The sequence below is a fragment of the Marmota flaviventris genome, chromosome 1, assembly GCF_047511675.1.
Source record: "Marmota flaviventris isolate mMarFla1 chromosome 1, mMarFla1.hap1, whole genome shotgun sequence".
NCBI classification, from domain to species: Eukaryota; Metazoa; Chordata; class Mammalia; order Rodentia; family Sciuridae; genus Marmota; species Marmota flaviventris.
In genome coordinates this window covers 139838145-139858001 of record NC_092498.1, presented here as the reverse complement: position 1 = coordinate 139858001, position 19857 = coordinate 139838145, and the positions used below count along the sequence as shown (strand labels likewise).

General features: G+C 51.2%; 1 protein-coding gene across 1 annotated transcript; it reads right to left on the bottom strand.

Moving 5' to 3' along the window:
* Positions 1 to 1468: 1468 nt before the first annotated feature.
* Positions 1469 to 18416, bottom strand: Hrk (harakiri, BCL2 interacting protein). Its single transcript, XM_071609112.1, has 2 exons — positions 17958 to 18416; positions 1469 to 4656 (listed from the first exon to the last, which is right to left on the bottom strand). The coding sequence occupies exon 1, from the start codon at positions 18287 to 18289 to the stop codon at positions 18014 to 18016; it is 276 nt and encodes a 91-aa protein (XP_071465213.1). The 5' UTR covers positions 18290 to 18416; the 3' UTR covers positions 1469 to 4656; positions 17958 to 18013.
* Positions 18417 to 19857: the final 1441 nt, after the last annotated feature.

Below are 19857 nucleotides of genomic sequence, written 5' to 3'. Positions count from 1 at the left end.
CAAAAGATGGGGCGGGGGGAGCAGCGGGGAGTAGGGGGCCTGGGCAGAGGACAGGAGGGAGGTGAGAGAAGCTTCTCACAACCTCAGACAGGCCCTACTTGTGAGTCAGATGCTCTGGCCCTGGACCTCACTGAAAACAGGAACACAAAGGGTGGGGAATGAGTCAGTAAAATTCCACACTCACCCCTCTAGTCTCAAATGTCCCCAGGCATGACACTATACAGCAGGCCTATGTCAGATCCCCAGATTTCCTGCTAGGGCCACATGTGTTCTTGCCCTTGAACTAGCAGCACCACACAAAAAGGTCCAGAGTAGCAGAGCAGGTAGCTCATGGGCTTTGGGGTCACAGACCAAGCCAAGACTTGAGTCCCAGCTTGACTCAGCCATTCACTATGCAGGTGGCCTTAGGCTAAGTTGCACACCTGTCTGAGCTCCAGCTCCCTGGCTGTAGAATCTGCCAGAGGGGATGTGAGGGACCGCAGAGGAAAGGTGCAGGAAGCACTTCACACAGTGCCTGGTAGTGGCAAAAGCTTCGCAAAGGAGAGCTCTGACTAGGATATAAAGCAGCCAGGACCAGTCTTCATGCTGGGAAACGAGTCAAGGTCGCCCGCTTCACTTGACCGCCTTCAGCTGGTAGCGTGGCGCACAGTAAATACTATAGAACAATCTGCCGGCAAAGCTTGGGGTCACAGTGGTGACCTGACAAATCTGTTTAAAAAAAATTGTGGACCAGACTGGAAAGGGCGCTTCAAATGGCCTGGTTCCAGGCAGGACTGCCCTTGCAGGATCCGTAAGTCAGTCTTCCGAGGTGGAATTCTGCAACCTAACATACTGTAGATGCTCAATAAGTATGTGTTGAATGATTCAATTAAAATGTTAAAAATAAACTTTTGGCTTAAGTTTTAAAATTGACATGCTGACATCAACTTGCTCCCTCTGTGGAGCTTCTGATCAGCTTCTGTGGGACTCGGCCACAGTGTCTGGCCTGTCCCCTTTAACTTACTGACCGAGTGCTGACTCATTGCCTTAGGTTCACTTAAGGGAACTTTCAGAAAGGAAATTGGAATCCACAGAAGAACAAAGCCTATGGGCTGGTCCCTGCAGATTCTAACCCCAAGTGGATACTCAGAATGTCCACTGGGGTGCTGCAGTGTCCCCAAAAGATATTTGCATGGGAGGCGGGTACACTGGGACTCCCCCCAGTTCACGGGCAGGAAGAGTGATATGTTGTCACTGTCAGAAACGTGACTATAGAGTTAGAAGAACATGAGATCAGCTACATGAATTGTAAAACCAGTCACAGCTTCATTGTTCTGTGACAGCAATGTTTAAACCACCCTTTTTCCCCCCTTTCATCAAAATAGAAAAGAAAACAAGACCCTTGGGAGAAATGGAGAAGAAGTCCCCCATGTGCTAATGAAGGGATCCAGGTGGGGACAGGACTTGCCTTTAGGAGAGGGCCCCCAGCCTAGGACCACGGACAGCATCCAGCAGGGTCAGCAACGGGGGGGTGGGGAGGGCTCCCCAAAGAATCCAATGCTCAAGGAACAGAAAATGGAACCTCAGATTTGAAACGAGCCTGGGGGAGGATGGGGTGACAAGAGAATCTGGAAGGTTGAAGTCCCATGGGGCTTCAGCCCCTATGGCCCCTGGACCCCCCGCCGTCTGAGACCAGGATGGAGGAGGTGTACGGCCCCTTGGCTCATTATGCAGCGAGCTACCTAAGCGATGATCTCAGAGGCCTCCCTCCGCTCTGCACGGACACACACACACACACACACACACACGCACGCACACACACGCACTCACATTCACACACTGCTGTCTGCTGAAACCCGATATGAGGTCTTTTTTAAAATTTATTTCAAAGCCTCCCTCCCTCTCTCCCTTTCCCTCTCCTCACAGACGCTCTGCAGTGAAGCTAATCAAAATCAATGGCTCCTTGGCAGCCAGAGGAAAGGGGTGGGGGGGAGAACGGGAGGGCTGGTGCCAGCCTTCGCACACGGTGGAAATATTTCTTTCTCTTTTTTTTTGTAGAAAACAAAACAAAACAAAATCCCATCCCACTATCTCATGCAATCCAAGTAATGCAACAGGAGAGACGGTGGAGACATTATAGACATATATATATCATGCTTCAATTTCCTAATACAAAGATCCATCAAGAAGTCAAATCTCATATAAAAACAAGCATTAAAAACAACCCCCTGTCAAAAATCGGGGCAGTCGAGAAGTGCACTCAAATTAATGATGTGCAAGAAAAGGCCAGGATTCAATAAAGACACCGGTTCTGATAATGCATGAGACTATGTACAAGGGACTTGGCTGTAAAGCTCCACGGGGGGCGGTGGGTGCCCGATTCTCTCAGCAATGTGGCTTCATTGAAATGGAAATCGCCCCAAATGCCTGCCCCTGCGTTTGGAGTCTGGGGTCCTCCAGGGGAAATGTGGTCAGCTAGTCTGGCAAGTCAGGGTCAGAAAAAAAAAAGGATCCTCTGACCTTTCACCCTTTTCCTGGATCTATACAGGGTCAGTCTGTCCCCCTACTGAAGCCTTGAAGGTACAGCCTCAAAGAAGCAGAGAACCGGATGCACACAATTGTAGGAATGGAAACCATTCCCAGAAAAAAAGGAGAGAAAAAAAAAATGGGTGTGCTAGGATTCTTGTCTCTGGCTGGGAAAGTCAGCAAACACAAGCAGAAACTCTTTCCTACCATTCCAGGGAACCTGCCCCTCTCTAAGTTCCCGGCTGGATGGGGACGTCCCCTTCTATCCTCTGCAGCCCTTCCTGCTCTAGGGTCCCCTGCAAGCCTCTGCTGGGGGAAGGTTGGAGTGATGAGAGAAACAAGTGTTCCAGAAACCAGCCTGCTTGCTTTGCATTGCGAGTGTAGCGCTGGTGTGTGTGTGTGTGTGTGTGTGTGTGTGTGTGTGTGAGCTTCCCTCACCTTCAGCCATTCTGAACCGCATTTTTCTTTAAAGGGCTATTTAGAAAAGCATAAGGCATGAGTTTAAAAAAAAAAAATCAGAAGAAAGAAACCCAGCTCTCTGCTTGCAGCAACCCTGACAGGTCGTGCTGTGTAAAGGACCCGGTAGTAACCTTCAGCCAGGCATATGGGGGGGGGGGTATCACTCCAGTCCCATGTACCTTAACGACTATGGATCCCGGCACTGGCTCCTTAGAACTGCAGGGGTGTCTGCCAATCAGCCCATGGGAGCCCCATCTCTAGGCACTGGGCGGTGACCTGCAAATCCAGCCTTGGAGAGTGACTGAGTCTGCGGGCAGGAACCTTCACCTCATCATTAGCCAGGACAAGTACAGGGCAGGTGAGGGGCAGGGAGACCCTGCCTGCCTCTGGGAATAATACCTGGTTTTTTTTTGCTGGATGTTTTTTTAAAAAATAAAAGCCAAAAGGAATTGTGGCTCCCCAAAGAGTCTTTGCAGCCAAGTCTCAGTCCAGCACACATCTTTTTTTAGCCCTTCTAGAAACTTCTGAAAATAGTTAGCTTATCCAGGGGTGGGGGGAAGGAAATCAGGCCTCTGACAGTCAGTGAGATGCTGGTACATGTCATTTAAATGACCCACTCCCTCCCCCAATGTCCCTCGCTTATAAATCACCCCCAACCAGAAGTGTCGCCATTTCTTGGCTCTTAAATCCATAAAATCTAAGCCCTGGAATCCCCCTAGAGAGTGGGGGAGGCCAGGGGCTGAATTCCTAGGAGACTTCTGTGGGGGTGGAAGAGACAGCCACCAAGTGGCACCTGAGGCCAGCTTTCTGTCCTCCCAAGCAGGCAGTCATGAATGCAGCCCAGGCTTTGCCCTCAAGCAACTCTGGGCATTTGCTTCCACATGGAGAAAGAGACTCTCAGATGGCACTTTTATAACTCATGCCTTTGGGGGGGAAAAAAAAGAAGAATCCAAACAGCAAAATAGAAATCTCTCTCGTGCCCTGGCCTTCCAGGTCTGTCTACAGAAGATCATGGAGATACCAGAAAGGACACACTTAGCACCTGCAAAATGGAAATAAAGCACCAGACACACCAGATTGGCAAGGAGCCGGGGGGAAAACACATCCCATTTCTCTGGTTGTGACAGTGGGATCTTAGCGACCTATCTAGACAGGGACAGAGAGAGGCTAGGACGTGTCAAGAAAAGGAGGTATCCCAGACTGTCCCTACAAAACTGGCCCCAAGTCCTCACTTGCTTTGTCTAACCAACCCCATCATCATCTGCGCCCGGGGTATTTGGTGAAGGCAGAGGCCAATTCCCACCAGTCTTTGCAAATTTCCTAGATACACAGAAGCAGGCATCTGTCTTCTGGTGCCCCAGACATGACCAAGTATCAGAGTTCACATCCGAGGTGTCCAAAGGGAGGGGACCACGTCCTAGACAAGGCATGCACTGATACAGAATATTCATATTTTTTTCTCTCTTTTTTTTGTATATATAGAGCTATATCATAAATAGCATTGGGGTGTCTGTTTCTGCAGCTGGGCTTCCCAAGGGCGTCCCCAGTCCCGTCCCGTGTCCCGCTGCGTTCCAGATGCTCTCTTTATCTTCCTCTTCCTTCTCCAAGCACCGACGGCGGCATGTCAAGCTCTGGGCTCCCCCTAAGGAAAATGGGAAGCAGCTTTCACCAAGGACGCAGGGTTTCGCCAACCTGCAGAAATCAGAAGAATTGTATTTCGTCAGTGCAGACAGCTGCCGCGGGTGACGTCAGCACCGTGGGCCCCAGATGTCAGAGGGGGAGGGGAGCTGCTCCTTTGGAAGCTGGGATTTGGGAGGAAAGTCGTGTCCCCACCCCCATCCACCCACTAGAATCGCTGCCCACGTCGCAGCCTGAGGGAAACAGACGTTTGCATGTCCACATCCGGCTCTGTTTGCAGACCTGGGTATTTACATTGGCATCTTCTGAAATTTAAAAAAAAAAGAATCAAGAGCCACGATGCCATATTTTGCTTCATCTATTCACTACATAGATTCCTTCTCAAAGCAGAGCTGGGGACAGTCTCTGCCCTCTCATTCATTCCTTCCAAATCATGCCTGCCCCTGCTCTTGAGGGGCTCAGAGGCCGACAGGGAGCTGGGGGACAAACTGATAATACAGTCTTGTGTAAAGGACAGGGACCATATGGGGAGACATGAGCTATGAAAGACCAGGGGGCAGGCAGCTCATGAGAGAGAAGGGGAGTCAGAGAAGTGCCCCCATAGAAAAAGGCAGGCCCCTGCTGAGGATTGAAAGGTGTCGGGGAACTCATCCAGATAAGAAAATGAACACGCCAGGCAGGGCAGGAAAACCAGCACGTACCCAAGACCAGGGAAAATATATGTCCACAAGAACTTGCACACAGATGTTCATAGCAGCATTATGCATCATCTCCAAAAAACTGGAAACAACCCCAATGTCCGTCAACTAATGAATGGATAAACGCAATGTGGTCTATCCATGCAGAGGAATATTACTTGGCCATAAGAAAAGGAATGAAGCATTACTGATACTTTCTCCAAGATGGATATGAACCTTAAAAACATCCTACTGAGTGAAAGAAGCCAGATACAGGAGAATAATTATTGTGTGATTCTATTTGTATGAAATGTCCACAACAGACAAATCTTTGCAGGCAGCCAGTAGAATGGTGGCTACTTAGGGCTGGGGTGAATGCTGATGGGTGTGGGATTTCTTTTAAGGGAATAGGAAATATCTGGAATTGATGGTGGGGATGGTGGCACCACTCTGTGAATACACTAAAAACTGACTTGGATGCCTTAAAATGGTGGATTTGGGGCTGGGGATGTGGCTTAGTGGTAGAGTATTTGCCTAACATGCATGAAGTCCTGGGTTCAATCCCTAGCACTGCCCCCCCCCAAAAAAAAAATAGTAGATTTTTATGGTTACAAATTATCAGGGGAGATTTAAAAATGTCCCCCACACTACTCTGGAGCAGGTAGAATAAGTTCCATGTGAGTAACACAGACTGAGTGGGACAGGAAAGAAACAGAGAGCAGCCACTTGATTACTTCCAGGGTAGAAAAATTCCCCTAGTTGACTTGTACAGTTCTGTCCCAAGAAGTGCCTCTGGCCTCTGGCTTCCCACTGGGTTTGGCCAATAGAAGGCACAAGTGGGAGGTGAGATTCTGGCTGTTTGTTCCCTGACTCTCTTCGGTGGGTCACAGATTGGCCACAGCCCCTGCCAGCTCCAGGTCCTGTTCTGCAGAGAGATACCAGCTCCCCTCTGTCACCACCCTGGGGTGCTGCGTCATCTCTGCTGTTGTCCTAAACCCTGTGCACATCTTTCCCCTGGAACCCTTGCTAAACTCTCTGATGACTCCATTCGGGGACACCTCTACCTCTAACTTGGATACTGACTAATCCATCTGACTGCACGAAAGAGGTGAATCATACACACATGGTTCCCACCACCGACATTAGCTGACAGTCACCAGGACCGGTGACCTCAGACCTCAGACCTGCTCAGGTGGAAGCAAAAGTCCTCCCAACCCGCCCCTTCTCAAACTCCCCTTCAACCTCTGGAGGACATGAGCACCACAGGACTCCTGCTTCCTGGGTAGCCACCTTCTATTTTCAAAGAACACTCAGGGACGTCAATTAGCACAATGGAGAGACACCTTTGACTTAGTTTATGAAAACTAGCTTTTGGGGCTGGGGTTGTGGCTCAGCAGTAGAGCGCTCGCCTTGCATGTGTGAGACTCTGGGTTCGATCCTCAGCACCACATAAAAAATTAATAAGTGAAATAAAGGTATTTGTGTCCAACTACAACTAAAATAAATAAATAAATAAATAATTTTTTAAAACCTAGCTTTTGCCAGCCACCTAAAATTCTCAGTTGGTTTTCTAGCCACAAATCTATGGAATGAAAGTCAATGGAACCCTGAGGAGTATACTGCCTGAAGCCCAGGTACAGACAAAGGAGGGATGGAGGGAGCAAAGGAATGTTTATTGAGCAACTACTAAGAGCCACTGAGTATGGTGACTGGGTGCTAAGCATTGTTCTCTGCACTGGAGAAGACAGGTGTCTGCCCTCAATTTGCCTCCAGTCTTACCAGGGAAGACATAACAAGCCAGAGGCCAGTACTATAAATGACCAGAGTTGGCAGGTGTATGTACAGCCCAGAAGTCAGGAGGGGGTTGCATTCACCAGGGAAGGTTCAGAGAGGATGCAGGATTTGCATACATTTGAAGATACACATATGTATTTTTCTCCATATTTGGAAGAAGGAGGGGTCGTTCAGGTGGGGAAGGGACCAAGCAAGATGTGGGCTCAGAGGGCCACGGTGAGCAAGAACCTACATCAGAAAGTTGGAGGAACTGAAGTTGTGTTGGATATGTTCATTGAACACACATGATGAAAGGAAAATTACAACGGCCTCAGCAGAGGAGATAAACTATTTTTAAAGCTATGATCTACTACATTCACCAAAGTAATGGTGTTTTCATACAAAGCTAGGTAAGACCAGAAATTGATTTCAATTTCCCAACCTGTAAGTCATTGAGCCTACCGTGAATCTGGCCAAGTACTTCCTGGGTGTGTTAGTCACCTTTCTGTTACTATAACAAAATACCTGGGATAACCAACTCATAAAGAGGAAAGGTTTATCTTGGCTCACAGATTTACAGGGCTGATGGATTGGCCCCGTCACTTTGGGCCCGTGGCAAGGTGGGTAATGTGTGATGGAGCAAACCTGCTTGCCTCATGGTGGTCAGGAAGCAAAAGAGATAAAGAAGGGGTAGGGTCCCAGTGTCCCCTTCAAGGGCACACCTCTGATGACCAGAAAACCTCTCACTAGGCCTCACTTCTTAGAGGTTTCAGCACATCCCAACAGCACTGCTGACTGGGGATCAAGCCTTTAACACAATGGGGTACATGTATCCAAAACAGTCCTGGGCTGCTAAATGGACAGACTCTAGAACCCACTTACTGTAGGTCAGACGTGAGCCTAGGAAACACCCCGGCGTAGGAGCATGCGTTCCCACACTGTGGACACCACGTAACATATTCCCACCAAGGTCTTTTGGAGGGATCTCGAGTTGCGTACCCTAGGCCAGGGATCCAGCGCACAGAACTAGTCACATGAACGGGCACAGGAGGATCCCTGTAGCTTGATCTGCAACCACAGCAATTTGGAACAACCCATGAGGTCATCAGTAGCAGCCGAGATCCACAAGTTAAACATGTGCCGTAGAAAGACACAGACCCACCCGAACGGCTGAGACAGGATGATGGGCGATTCTTTTTTTTTTTTTTTTTTTTGGTGGTGGGGTGTGCCAGGGATTGAATTCAGGGACACTCGACCACTGAGCCACATCCCCACATCCCCAGCCCTATTCTGTATCTTATTAGAGACAGGATCTCACTGAGTTGCTTAGCGCCTCACTAAATTGCTGAGGCTGGCTTTGGACTCATGATCCTCTTGCCTCAGCCTCCCAAGCCGCTGGGATGACAGGCGAGCACCACTGCATCTCGGCTGAAACTGTTTGTTAACCATCGAGTCTGCCAATCCCTGTGAACCACTGCTCTGCTCCTGGGATATGTCCTTTCAAACTTGGCTCATAAAGAACTTTCTCAGATGCTGACTCACAAGCACAGCTCATCACTGGAGAGATTCATGAATTGTCTTGGGAAAATGCTCCTGTTTCCACTCTTCACCCACCATGTGGAAGGGGAGGGAGCACCGTGCACACCCCAGGTCCTGCCCCCTGGGCTGCAGCGATGATGCTGTGTTACCTGGGAGGTCCCCCGCAGCCCCAGATGGGCAGGAGGCGCACCCCTCCCTCCTGCATCCAAGAAGACTCGGGACTCTTGGATTCCCTGCTAAGTGGCCCCACTTAAAATTTTTTTAAAATATCTTTTTTGCTCTTATTGTTATTTGCCCAAGTAGTAAATTACACATTCAGGCAACATAAAAGAATACCAAAGTCCCCTTTGCGCCCTCTCAAACCCTGCCCCCCGCCCAGAGGCAGCAGGTGTTTCTATGCATTTACAGACAGGGTGTCCTTTTCCCCTTCTCCTACCATGCTGTCTCCAGAGCCCAGGGCACAGTAGATGCTAAATTCAATACCTGCTGAGTGTCGGTGAGTGAGTGCACGAAGGAACACAGGTGGCCGCCCCCAGTTCTTTCATCTTTGGTTCCAGCAGGTTGACCTCAACGGGGCAGTTCCAGCAATCCCAGTGCCCAAGAACTGGGGGGCAAGCTGCCCGTGCAGACTGCACTAGTCCATGATGTCACTTTAGTAAGGGACACTCGTGCTGGCCAGTTAGGAAGCCAAGGAGACTGTGCTAAGGGGATTGAAAAAAGCAAATGACCTTTTGGGTGGTAGAGAAAGGAAGAGCCCCTTCAGCAGCCTCTGGAAGAAGTATTTGCTCCCCTTTGCCCAGCCCCCTGCTACCAGTAACTAGTTCTCAGTGCTACCCGTGAACAGAATTGATTCCTTGAAGTCTAGGGAGAGACTCAAGGACTCCGGGCTGCTACTCACTACAAAATCATGGCAGATGGGCCTTGAGTGTCAGACTAATTTGACTTTCACAGGAATTAGCCTTCAGAGTTGGGAAGAAGTAGCTCAGCCCAGCACGGAACCCAGTGGAATGGGTTTCAGATGCTCTGAAGAGGTCTGTAGAGGCTCTCCCGCCCACCTGCAGCCCCTGAGCATGCTCCTGCCTGGGTCCTGCGTTCTGCCTCTAGAAACCTTGCCTTTCGATTGCAAAGTTATCCAAACAAGAGTGCTCCCTGCAACCTGGTTTATGCTATTTAGAAAATGGGCCAAGCTCTGTGGTGCACGCCTATAATCCCAGTGGCTCAGGAGGCTAAGGAAGGAGGATCTTGAGTTCAAAGCCAGCCTCAGCAACTTAGCAAGGCACCTAGCAACTCAGGAAGACCCTTTCTCTAAGTAAAATATTTTAAAAGGGGGGTGGGGTGGGGATGTGGCTCAGTGGTTGAGCACCCCTGGGTTCAATCCTCAGTACCAAATATATATATATATATATATATATATATATATATATGAACATGAACAAGGATAAACAAAAGCTTTCTGTGTTGACATGGTACCATCTCAACAACCTGCTTCTACTGGAGGCAACAGCAGGAGAAACAGATGAAGTCATGTGCTTCAAATAGGATGCACGTGTGGGTGTGTGTATCAAGGAAGGTCTGGTAGGTGATCCCTGAAGTCAGGGGTCATGTAGGAAATGCACTGAGCCCCGTAAAATGCACCTGGGACACCAGAACGTTCGTCTCATCTAAGGGGGGCCACTCATGTCCAGCCTGCCAGGGGAATGCAGACTCGAGAAAAACTGGAAATACAGGTTTCTACTTGAGACTGTCTGATTTTTAAGTATTGGAGGAAAAGAAAAGAAAAGAAAAACATGCAAGTCGAATACGACTCAAGCCACAGTCACCTGGGAAAGGACTGGTTTCAACCTCAGCCCTAAACGCTGGGACGCTCTTAGGGTCAGCTGGCTTTTAAGCCCTCCTTGGCACAAGCCTCAGGAGCTACCTCTGGGCCTCCATTTCCCTGTCTGCAAGGTGAGGGGGGTGGGTTAGATGGGCCCTAATGTCTTACCTAACTCTAGCGATGTTTCTAGAACCGTGACCTTTTGGGGACACAGATCTTTTGAGAATTGAGCCCAAACCATGGTTTTTAATAGGCGGAAGAAGAGGAATATGTCATCAGTCAATTTTGTTGATATCATTTATGGGATTGCCCACATTCCTTCGTTCCATAGTTAGGGAATGCCTGCTCTGGGCCAGTCACCATGCCCCCAGACACGGGGACCCAGACAGGGACAAAACAGACATGATGGATTGCATCCTTACAGGACTTAGAGGCCTGTGCTACCCAGGACGGGAGCCCTGACCTGGAGTAATGACCAAATAAGAAGACTGGGTCCCTCCAAGCCATGGTACACCACGCAGCTATTCGCCCAGCTGCTGGAGGGTCACAAATCACGGGGAGGCAGAAGTAGCATCTGCTTGAAGCAAGAGGCTCAGAGAAGCCCCTGGAGCTCCTGTCCATGCCATGAACACGGGCCCATGAGCGCCACTTAAAACCACAAAGGGACAACACACATCCTGAGCTGACCCTCAACATCCTCAGAACCCCTGTGACACAGCTCGCACCGCACTGACCCCATCGCAGCCCGCTTCCTGTGCACTGGGAGCTCACCGCCTAGTCACGGGAGTGGAAAGGGCCAGGTCTCGTGAAGCTGCTCCAGGTTCTCTATGACGAGACCCTCCCAATGCACTATCAGGATTCCCAGTCCCCAGGGGAGGAAACTGAGGCTCAGGAGGCAAAGGGACTTGCTAAAGGTCACACCACTCATAAATGGCAGATGGCAGCCGTATCTGATGGAGCATAAAATTGGGGTGAACAAAATAAACAGTTATCAGTGATTCAGTTTTCTGACTCCAGATTTAGGCCCCATGGTCTGCCAACGGATAGTATTTTAAGTCGAGGAAAACAGAACCTCTTCTTGAATCCACCGCAGGGATCCACCCCCAGAGACACTCCCCTCAAAAGCCACTCGAAGTGCCTCCATCATCCGTCTGTTGGCATCCTACAGGACTCAGTAAGTGCCAAGAGCTGGATTCGGGAATATCTCATAAACATGACTCTTGCTCCCCTGGTGACCAGAAGGCGGGGAATCTCTCCAAGCCGTGGTGACATTGCCCACTGAGACTTGGAGCCTTCCCCCAAAGCTGTGCTAGGAGTCCTCCACCTCGCATGCTGGCTAGAGGAGCAGTCCTGGAAGAACGTTCCACGGACACAGTTGAGAGAGTGACAGCCAGTTCAGGAGCCCAGCCAACAGGCCCGTTATGTACACAGGCCACAGCCACGGACGAGAGATGGCATGAATGACAGTGTGGGTCTAGAAAGCGCTTTTGAATCTTTACCACCATCTTATACTCTCTGGACAACCTTTGTAATGTAAGGACATTCACATTCTCTATCAAAGTGGCACTTGTGAGCATTTTTAGAAAAATCATCCAGGGGATATCTCATAAACATGACTCTTGCTGTGTACAGTTAGCCACAAGGAAGGCCTTCACCAGTCTAAATGCCCAAGAACAGTGGACATAAATGTTGTAATGGCCCAATAGTGCCACCTCTTATGAAGGGTGTCCAGAAAAAATATTTTGCTGTCAGACCCTCTGCTCAAAGCCAGACCTCCTTTCTCTGGAGACAGGACTACAATTTTCTTCTCTTCAACATTTTCTAAATAGTTGACCATGAACTTGTAATTTTTTGGTCATCAAGAAAAAAGTTCCTTTAAAAAAAGAATATTACAGGAAGTTTTCCAGAGAAATGTAAATCTCTGACTTAGGGAGCAAAGGATCATGGGAGCAGAGCGCTATGAGGCAGCCATCTTGGAGAAGCCCATTTTCTCCACGCAGGAAGGTTGAAGAGTGTCCTTCTTCTCTGGTCATCCAGTAGTAATCTAAGGAGACATTTTACTGATATGGGCCAAAACAGAGATTCCCCCTACTCAATAGCAGGGGCACCAGTTTAGGGCAGAAAAAATAAATAAATATTTTTAAAAATACACAATGTGAAGGCTCACCTCCAGGCTACTGGACTTGCTATTGTTCTAGAACATCTTTCTTCCAGTTCTAATCAAGGCCAGCTCCTCCTTGTTACCCAAGACCATTACTTCCCCAGTTCCTCCCCAAGGTGGTACTCACTCCCCCACGACTCAGCAGGTACTCTACTACATTATCATCACAGATCACCTTTACAACCCTCAGTATTTCTTGAAATTATCTCTGTGTTATATTGCATAATCCAAAGATGGCCACAACAGTATTTCCTGTCCCACATACTATTCTAGAACCTTGCTACTCTTCAAGGCCCGGAGTCTAATCCCTCCCCTTGAATCTGGCCTGGCTTATGACTTGCTTCTAACTAAAGTGACTTCCAAAGCTGTGTCAGGAAAGCAAAGCAGCTTTCACCTGGTTCCCCTCCCTGGTCACTTCTTCTTGAAGTTCTGAATCACCATCTCAGAATCCAATCTTAAGGGGCACCATTCTGTGAGGGAGCCCAGACTATAGAAGGCTCTGATTATCAACATCAGCTGCCTCCCAGCAACAACAGCCAGACATGAAAATAAAGTTGCCACCCAGTCTCAAGCGCAGCCCCCAGTCATTCTGCAACGGGACGAGTCACACTATGGAGCCCCTGACGATATGTCCTGACCAGATTCCCAGCCAATAGCATGTATGAGCATAATAAAATAACCGTTTGAAGCCCCTAAGTTTTGGAGTAATTCATTATATAATAGTAAACAGAACAAGCTTTATGTACTATTTATTTCTCTTTCCACTAAATTACATGGGCCATGGGAGCAGGGCTTCAATATCTTGGTCCTTTTTGTATCTACAGTGCCTTGCATACAGTAGGCACTCATTAACTAATAGTTGAGGGCTGGGGTATAGCTCAGTAGTAGAGCCCTTGCCTGGCATGCTGGAGCGCTCGGTCCCCAGCACTGCAATAATAATAGTTGACTATTCATAGTTGAGTAAGAGCAAGAAGCTGAATTGGGGGAAAAATAAGAATTATCTTAGGGCCAAGGATGTGGCTCAGTAGTAGAGCTTGTCTGTCATGCACAAGGCCCAGGGCGGGAGGGTGTCCATTCTATGCAGGGGGCAGGGACAGAAAACAGTCTTGCCTAGTTTCTGAGTGATTTTTTTTTTCCAGCACATAGTTGTGTACCAGTGACAAGGAAGTCACCAGGGGCTAGGGACACTATGGGGTAGCTCTAGGATCCCGTGAAACCCTATCACACAAGCACAAGTCGTTCCCTTTCTTGCCTCCCAAAGTAGATCTGAAAAGCTGACGTTTCAAAACCTAGAAGGAGCCATGGCCAAATCCACTCAGCCCACATCTAAGAGCGTATTTAATTGTCCCTCAGTGGGGGCTGTTTTTACATCCACAGCTCAGTCACTTGTGCACTTGAGGCCTCTCAGTGGGCAAGTGGATGATTCCAGACAGCAGCCATGTGGCAGAAAGGCTGCCACGGTCCTGCACATCTGGCCCCTTCCCGGGGGTGCCTCCCCTAACAGCTGTCCTCCTGCAGGCTGGCGCTCACCCCTGGCCAAGCAGAAGCCCAAGCTTTCAAGCGCTAAAAGTAATCCTGGCAGGGGTGCCGGGCTGGGAGGGAAGCCTGCGGGTCGCGCCTCCAGGTTTAACCACTTAATCCCCAAAGTACCTGCCAAGCACCGGTTAGCTTGTCTGGCTGGCGGGCCAGCCCTTCATTAATTCATTAAAGCAGACTCCTGCCGGGGCCATTATCTTCCTTGCCACTGACCACGTCTCCTCTGGGGCCACCGAGTCCCCCTTTCTCCTTTTCCCCAGGTCCCAAGGCAGGGTCTGCCTACTCCAGCCCCCTCTCCCAGGCAGATTCCTGGGCTCCATTCCCTCTCCCTTCCAGGGCTTCTCCCTCCCTCCCTCCCACGCCAGCACACTAGAAAGCCTCTTTTGTTCTTCTCCCAATCTTTGACCAGTGACTGGTTAAATCATACCCGTCCTGCTCCCGGCCTCCCCAGCCTGGGAGGACACTCCCCAGGCACCCTCAGAAAGGGAATCTCACAAGTGCAGGAATTCACCATGCACCCCCCCACACTCCCAGCTATCTTCTCTTTCCTGGCAGCCCCCAAGTCCTGTGATAGGGGGCAGGTAAGGGGTCCTATGGTCCCCAAAGACAGAAATCCCAATTCCAGTTTTCAATCAGGTGGACGCTCTCTGTCTCAGGTTCCCGCTTGAAGTCAGTAGGACTTCAAGCCTCAATTCAAGCCAAGCCATGAACTAAGAACCAGGCTCTGACTGGACACTTTTTAATGAGTGTTCTTGAATCGGCCAAAAAAAACCCTGGAAGAGCACAGCTCCAGTTTACAGAGGGATTCAGTGAAGCAATAGCTCTTTCCCAAGGCCACACTGCCAGCAAGCAACTGGGCAATTCCTTTTTTTCATTTTTATTTATTTATTTTTAAAGCAAAACTAGGGATCAACCTCAGGGCCTCTCAGCAGGGGCTCTACCACTAAGTGACACCCCCAGCCCTGGCTGGACACTTTAGTCCATTTGCTTCTGGTCCCTAAACCCGTGCTTTAAACCATTTTACCATCCTAACCTGTCTGGCACCTATACAGGACAGGAGGAATGGTGTGGAATCCCCAGCAATGACAGTGGTTAAATGTCAACTACTTTGGGAAAGGAACATGTGAAATGCAAAATGTACAGATGCTATTATTGTCCCCATTTTATGAATGGGAAAACTGAGTCTCTGAGATTTGTTTCTGTTTGTTGTTGTTTTTAATGATGGCTTCTGAGAACAGTGTCTCCGGCTCACAATAGAGTCCAGAACAGGTATGTCGGACCTACTGATTCTGCAAATAGCTAAACTCACCCTTAAACCCAAGAGAATTGGAAGTAGTGGTTCCTGCCCTCTGTGGCAGATACAAGACTCCCTGAGGCATCCAGGTAGGGTGTGATGTCCCAACCTCTCCACCAGTATAGGGAAAGTGGAGAGAGCACCCTACATTGAGCACAGAAGTCAACAAATGGTCTTTCTTCCATGAATTTCTTTTCACTTCTACCTAATATACTGGACCTGGGAAAAGACTGAAAAAATTCAGCCTCAGTACCAGGAAGGCCAGAGTTGCACTCAGCCTGAGGTCGGGATGTAGGTGGAAGGGAGAGACCTGGAACCCAAAAATGGGGGATTCCTGGACTCCGCCCCGGCAGGGGGTGATGTACAATCTACTGGTGTCTGAAGAGCGGGAGAGGGCAGCGCTGGAGGAAAGCCGGGTGGGGTCACGGCACTATAGGCAGGAGAACCCTGCAGGGTGTGGCTCCTGCAGACGCTGCAGCGGGGCACAGCAGGTGCTAGGGCAATCCAGAGATGGGTGTAAGGAGGACGTGGCCCAGAGTCAGGAAACAGCACGCAACTAACTGGCACAGAAACAGAGTGAGGATGGTCAAGTAGACTCCACCGCTACACTTACCTGCCGACCCTCTTACAACGCTACTCACTAGCGAAACTCCTTGTCACCCCTCCCCTGCAGCGTGGGCCGCAGTTTTCCAACTTCTCCACCGCGTCTGGGCGCACGCGAGCGCACGGGGCTCGCCCCGCAGCCTTCTCTTGGGTGACACCCACACCCCAATACTCATGAACACCAGCGTAGGCACACGGTCAGGCCCTGGCCGGAGTCCCCTGCCTCCTGGGTGGGGCACCCGACTGCCAGCACCACCTGGTCCCTGAAAGTGAGCGCTTCTGAGATCCCACCTGTAACCCAAGAACCAAAGCCCCTTCCCCGTTTCTGTTAGTCTCCTCCCCTCCCATCTTTCCTTCTCCTTTTTCCAGTTGTGACTTTTTCTTCAGACAACGTCTTCTTTTCTCCAGGTTCCGAACCTTCCTTTTCCTGGTCTCCTTGCCTGTTGCTTTTTCTTTTGCAAAATTACATGATTTGGCCTTCAAATCTGTCGCTCGGTTCCCTTTTTCTATTCCCCCTGCATAGGATCCAAAATGTTGGTCTGGGCCCTGGGATTCCGCGGCCCCAGTCTGGCCCTTCTGGCCTGAGGGGAGGAAGGCGAGGGGAAAAGCGGATGGGAGCTCCGGCGCCCGGGAGCCGCGAGGAGAGCGCCCCAAAGCACGCACTTCTCTTCGCCAGCGCCCGGGCTGCGCGGGCCCACGCGACATCTGTCGCCCGCGCTCCCGGCTCACACCCTGCGCACCCCCGCAGCTCCCCGGGCGTTGCCACCCCCCACGCTCCGGCTGCCGCCTCTCCCTGAGGGCGCAGACGCCCGAGCCTCGTCTGCGGGCGCCCCGCCAGCTTCCTAAGGTGTCTGTGCGCGATGGGGATCAGCCCAGACCACAGAGCTGTGCATCCGTGGGCCGGGCATCCGGTGCTGCTGGCCATCTCACCTTTAATCTTCACCTTCTGCCCCTTGGCTCAACTAGGCTGGCTCAGTCTGATTCTCTCCACCCCCATTCTCTGCAGCGTTCCTCCCAACTCCAGAGCCTGGAAAGACGATCCTGGACACTTCTGCCCCCACCTCCCACCCCGCCAAGCCCTAGCACAGTGCCAGGCGCACAGCTAGTGCTCAATAACTGCCCCCACCCCAAGGGCCTGGTACAATTCTCTAACACCAAGCACACTGGACACTCAGTACCCACTTCCACCCCTGGCCAGTGCCTAGCCTAGATGCTCTCAAAACATCCCCACCCTGAACTGCAGAGTACCCAGAAGCTCAATAAATACTTTCTTATTAAAGCTACTTGGAGTTTCCCTAAGAACCTCATATTCCGTCCGACTTCCAGGGCCTCTCCTTATAGCAGCTACAACCGTCTGGTTACAGGTGGCCAAGCTCCTTAAATTGGACACCTCTCCAGAAAAGGAGCGACCACGTTAGCAGGGTGACGGAAAATTGCCAAGTGACACTTTCCAGGCACTGGAAAGGTGATTGAGAGTAGAAGTGATGGAGACAGGGCGACTTAGGAATGGCAGGGGGCTCCGAAGAGGGCAGAGATGTTGGAAGGGGCCTGGAGACCTGTTTTGAAACCCCAATACATAATAACACTTGGCGTGGCTTGTAATCATGTTCTTACAGCAAGTGCACTTTAGACTCGCATCGTGTGTATACTTGTGGGGCTGGTGGGAATTCTGAAGGCTTAAGTCCTCCTAAGGCCACCGCGCTAGAAAGAGTGGCAAGGTGCACTTAAGACCAAGAGATAGGGACAGAAATTGGTGGACCTTACTTGTATGGACGGATGGGGACTAGGTAGGAGAGGGTGACGAAGATCCTTGTAAGAGAGAGAAAAGAGCAGAGGAAGAAAAAAGAGGGTAAGAGAAGAAAGCCCAACTTGCCATTCTCCCGCTCCCGGGCCAGGCCCGCGTATGCAGTGCCCAGTTGCCGCGCCCTGGCTCTGCTTGCTCGGTCGCTAGCGTACCTGTTGCTGGATCCGGCTGGGTCTCGGCTCTGGCCCCACCAAGAAGCCCCGCGTTCCTACAAGTTCCGCCTGCCGAGCAGCCAGGCCGCCAGCGCCGCCACCTGCGCGGCCGCGCACAGCCAGGGCCAGTAGGTGGGGAGCGCGCCGGGCGCCGGCGCCCTCGGGCTCCGCGCGCGGCGCCGCCACATGGTGCGCTGGTGCAGCTCGTCGCCGAGCGCCTTGAGCCGGGCGGCGGTGAGCTGCGCGGCGGAGGAGCGCAGACCCAGGCGGCCCGCGCTGCAGGCGCACACGGCTGGGGGGCCGCGGCCGCGGTGCAGGGGGCACGGGCACATGACCGCTCGCCTCGCTCCCTCCCCGCGCTCGGGCCGCCCCTCGCCTCCTCTGCCTCCGGCCTCTGCGCCCGCCGCCGCCGCGCTCCAGCAGCCGGGGGCCTCCCCTGGACACCAAGTTTCTCCTTGTGTTGTGCGTTTGTTGTGCTGACGGCGCTATTATTAATTAAAGTGTCACATGGTGGAGGGGGGCGGGGAGGGCGCGGGGAGGGGGTTACATCATCCGGCCCCCGGGGGGGGGGGGCTGCAGGCAGAAGAAACCGAGAGGTAACTTTTAACCCTAGCCGCGCCGGCGGCAGCGAGAGGGCGCGCGATTCGCTAGGAGGAGCGCGGCGCGCTGGGACAGGAGAAGGCGCCCTGCGGAGCGGGCCGGGGGCTTTGGGGGTCTCGGGGACCCCCGCCGTGGCGAGGCACGTGAGAGGAGATTTTCTCCTTTTCCTTTTCCTGAATTCAGCTCCAGTTCCGATTTGGCGAGGGAAGCGGGCTTGTTTGCGGTTTGGGGATGAAGCTGACATCGAATTCGTCTGCATTATTCAAAAAATATTCCGGAGCTGTTGTTTTGTTTTGGGGAGGTGGGTGGATGCAAAAATCTTGTGAAAGGGCCATATTCTACCCAGTGTGCTTCGTTTCAGGTCTGACTTCGTCACCTGTACAGTTAGGGTTTGAAGACACCCAACACAAGTCCCCACCCCCCTGCTGAGCTTTAGCAGCCTGACCCTAAACGCGCCCCTGGCGCGTGCCTAGAGCCCCTGATGGAGGCGAAGTGGCTGGGTGGCTGCGTGGAGAGTTCGGTCCTGAGCCCGGGTGCTACGCGTAGGCACCCGAAAGACCCTCACAAAGCGCTTTCTAGATGGAAACTTCTTTTTGCCTGCTTTCTTTGTGAATATTATTCTCCTGCCGGGGTTATAGCTCATGATGGCCATCCAGATTTAATGTACAGTGAAGCTGATTGACGCTGGTGGGGGAGGGGGCTGTGACGTGGGGAACTTTGGCCTCCCCATCCCCAGCTTTCCAATCCGAGGCTGCTCAATGTCCTGACAGTCTCGGGAAGTTTGGAGTTGTCTCTGATGGGGAAGGTGCAGATGGGCAATGTGAAATCCTTTAAGGGTCAAACAATGTGAAATCCTTTGAGGGTCAAACAACTAGAGAAGCCCAGAGGTAGTTCCCAGCCAGTGATCTGGGAACTGATGGGGGAAGTTTCAGTGCTCTCTTTCCCACTGGCAGTTCTGCCACTGCCTGATGGATTCTTTGATGCCTTGGAAAAGCTTCTTTAAGATGCTGAACTTAGTTTTGGTCTGTTTGTCATGAGGAGAGGAAAGATTATTCCCCCCTTGGCCTGCAGCATGATGCAATGACAGATTCAGGACTCAGATTCACCTGGGCTATCTGATTTCCGTGGCCTTGGCCTTCACTGAGGCCAGATCTCCGACCCTAATAACAGCCAACCCTTGTTGAATCCAGGCCCTGGCCTCTTCGCCTGCAAGAGTCTACATGAGTCTCCCAATGACTCTGTGTTGTTGGGGGAAGGGCACTCATATTTTCCTATTTTAAAGATGAAGCTACTGAGGCAC

Bases quoted from the DNA above. Each gene is read 5' to 3' on its own strand.
- Hrk (XM_071609112.1), bottom strand. From the start codon at position 18,289: ATGTGCCCGTGCCCCCTGCACCGCGGCCGCGGCCCCCCAGCCGTGTGC.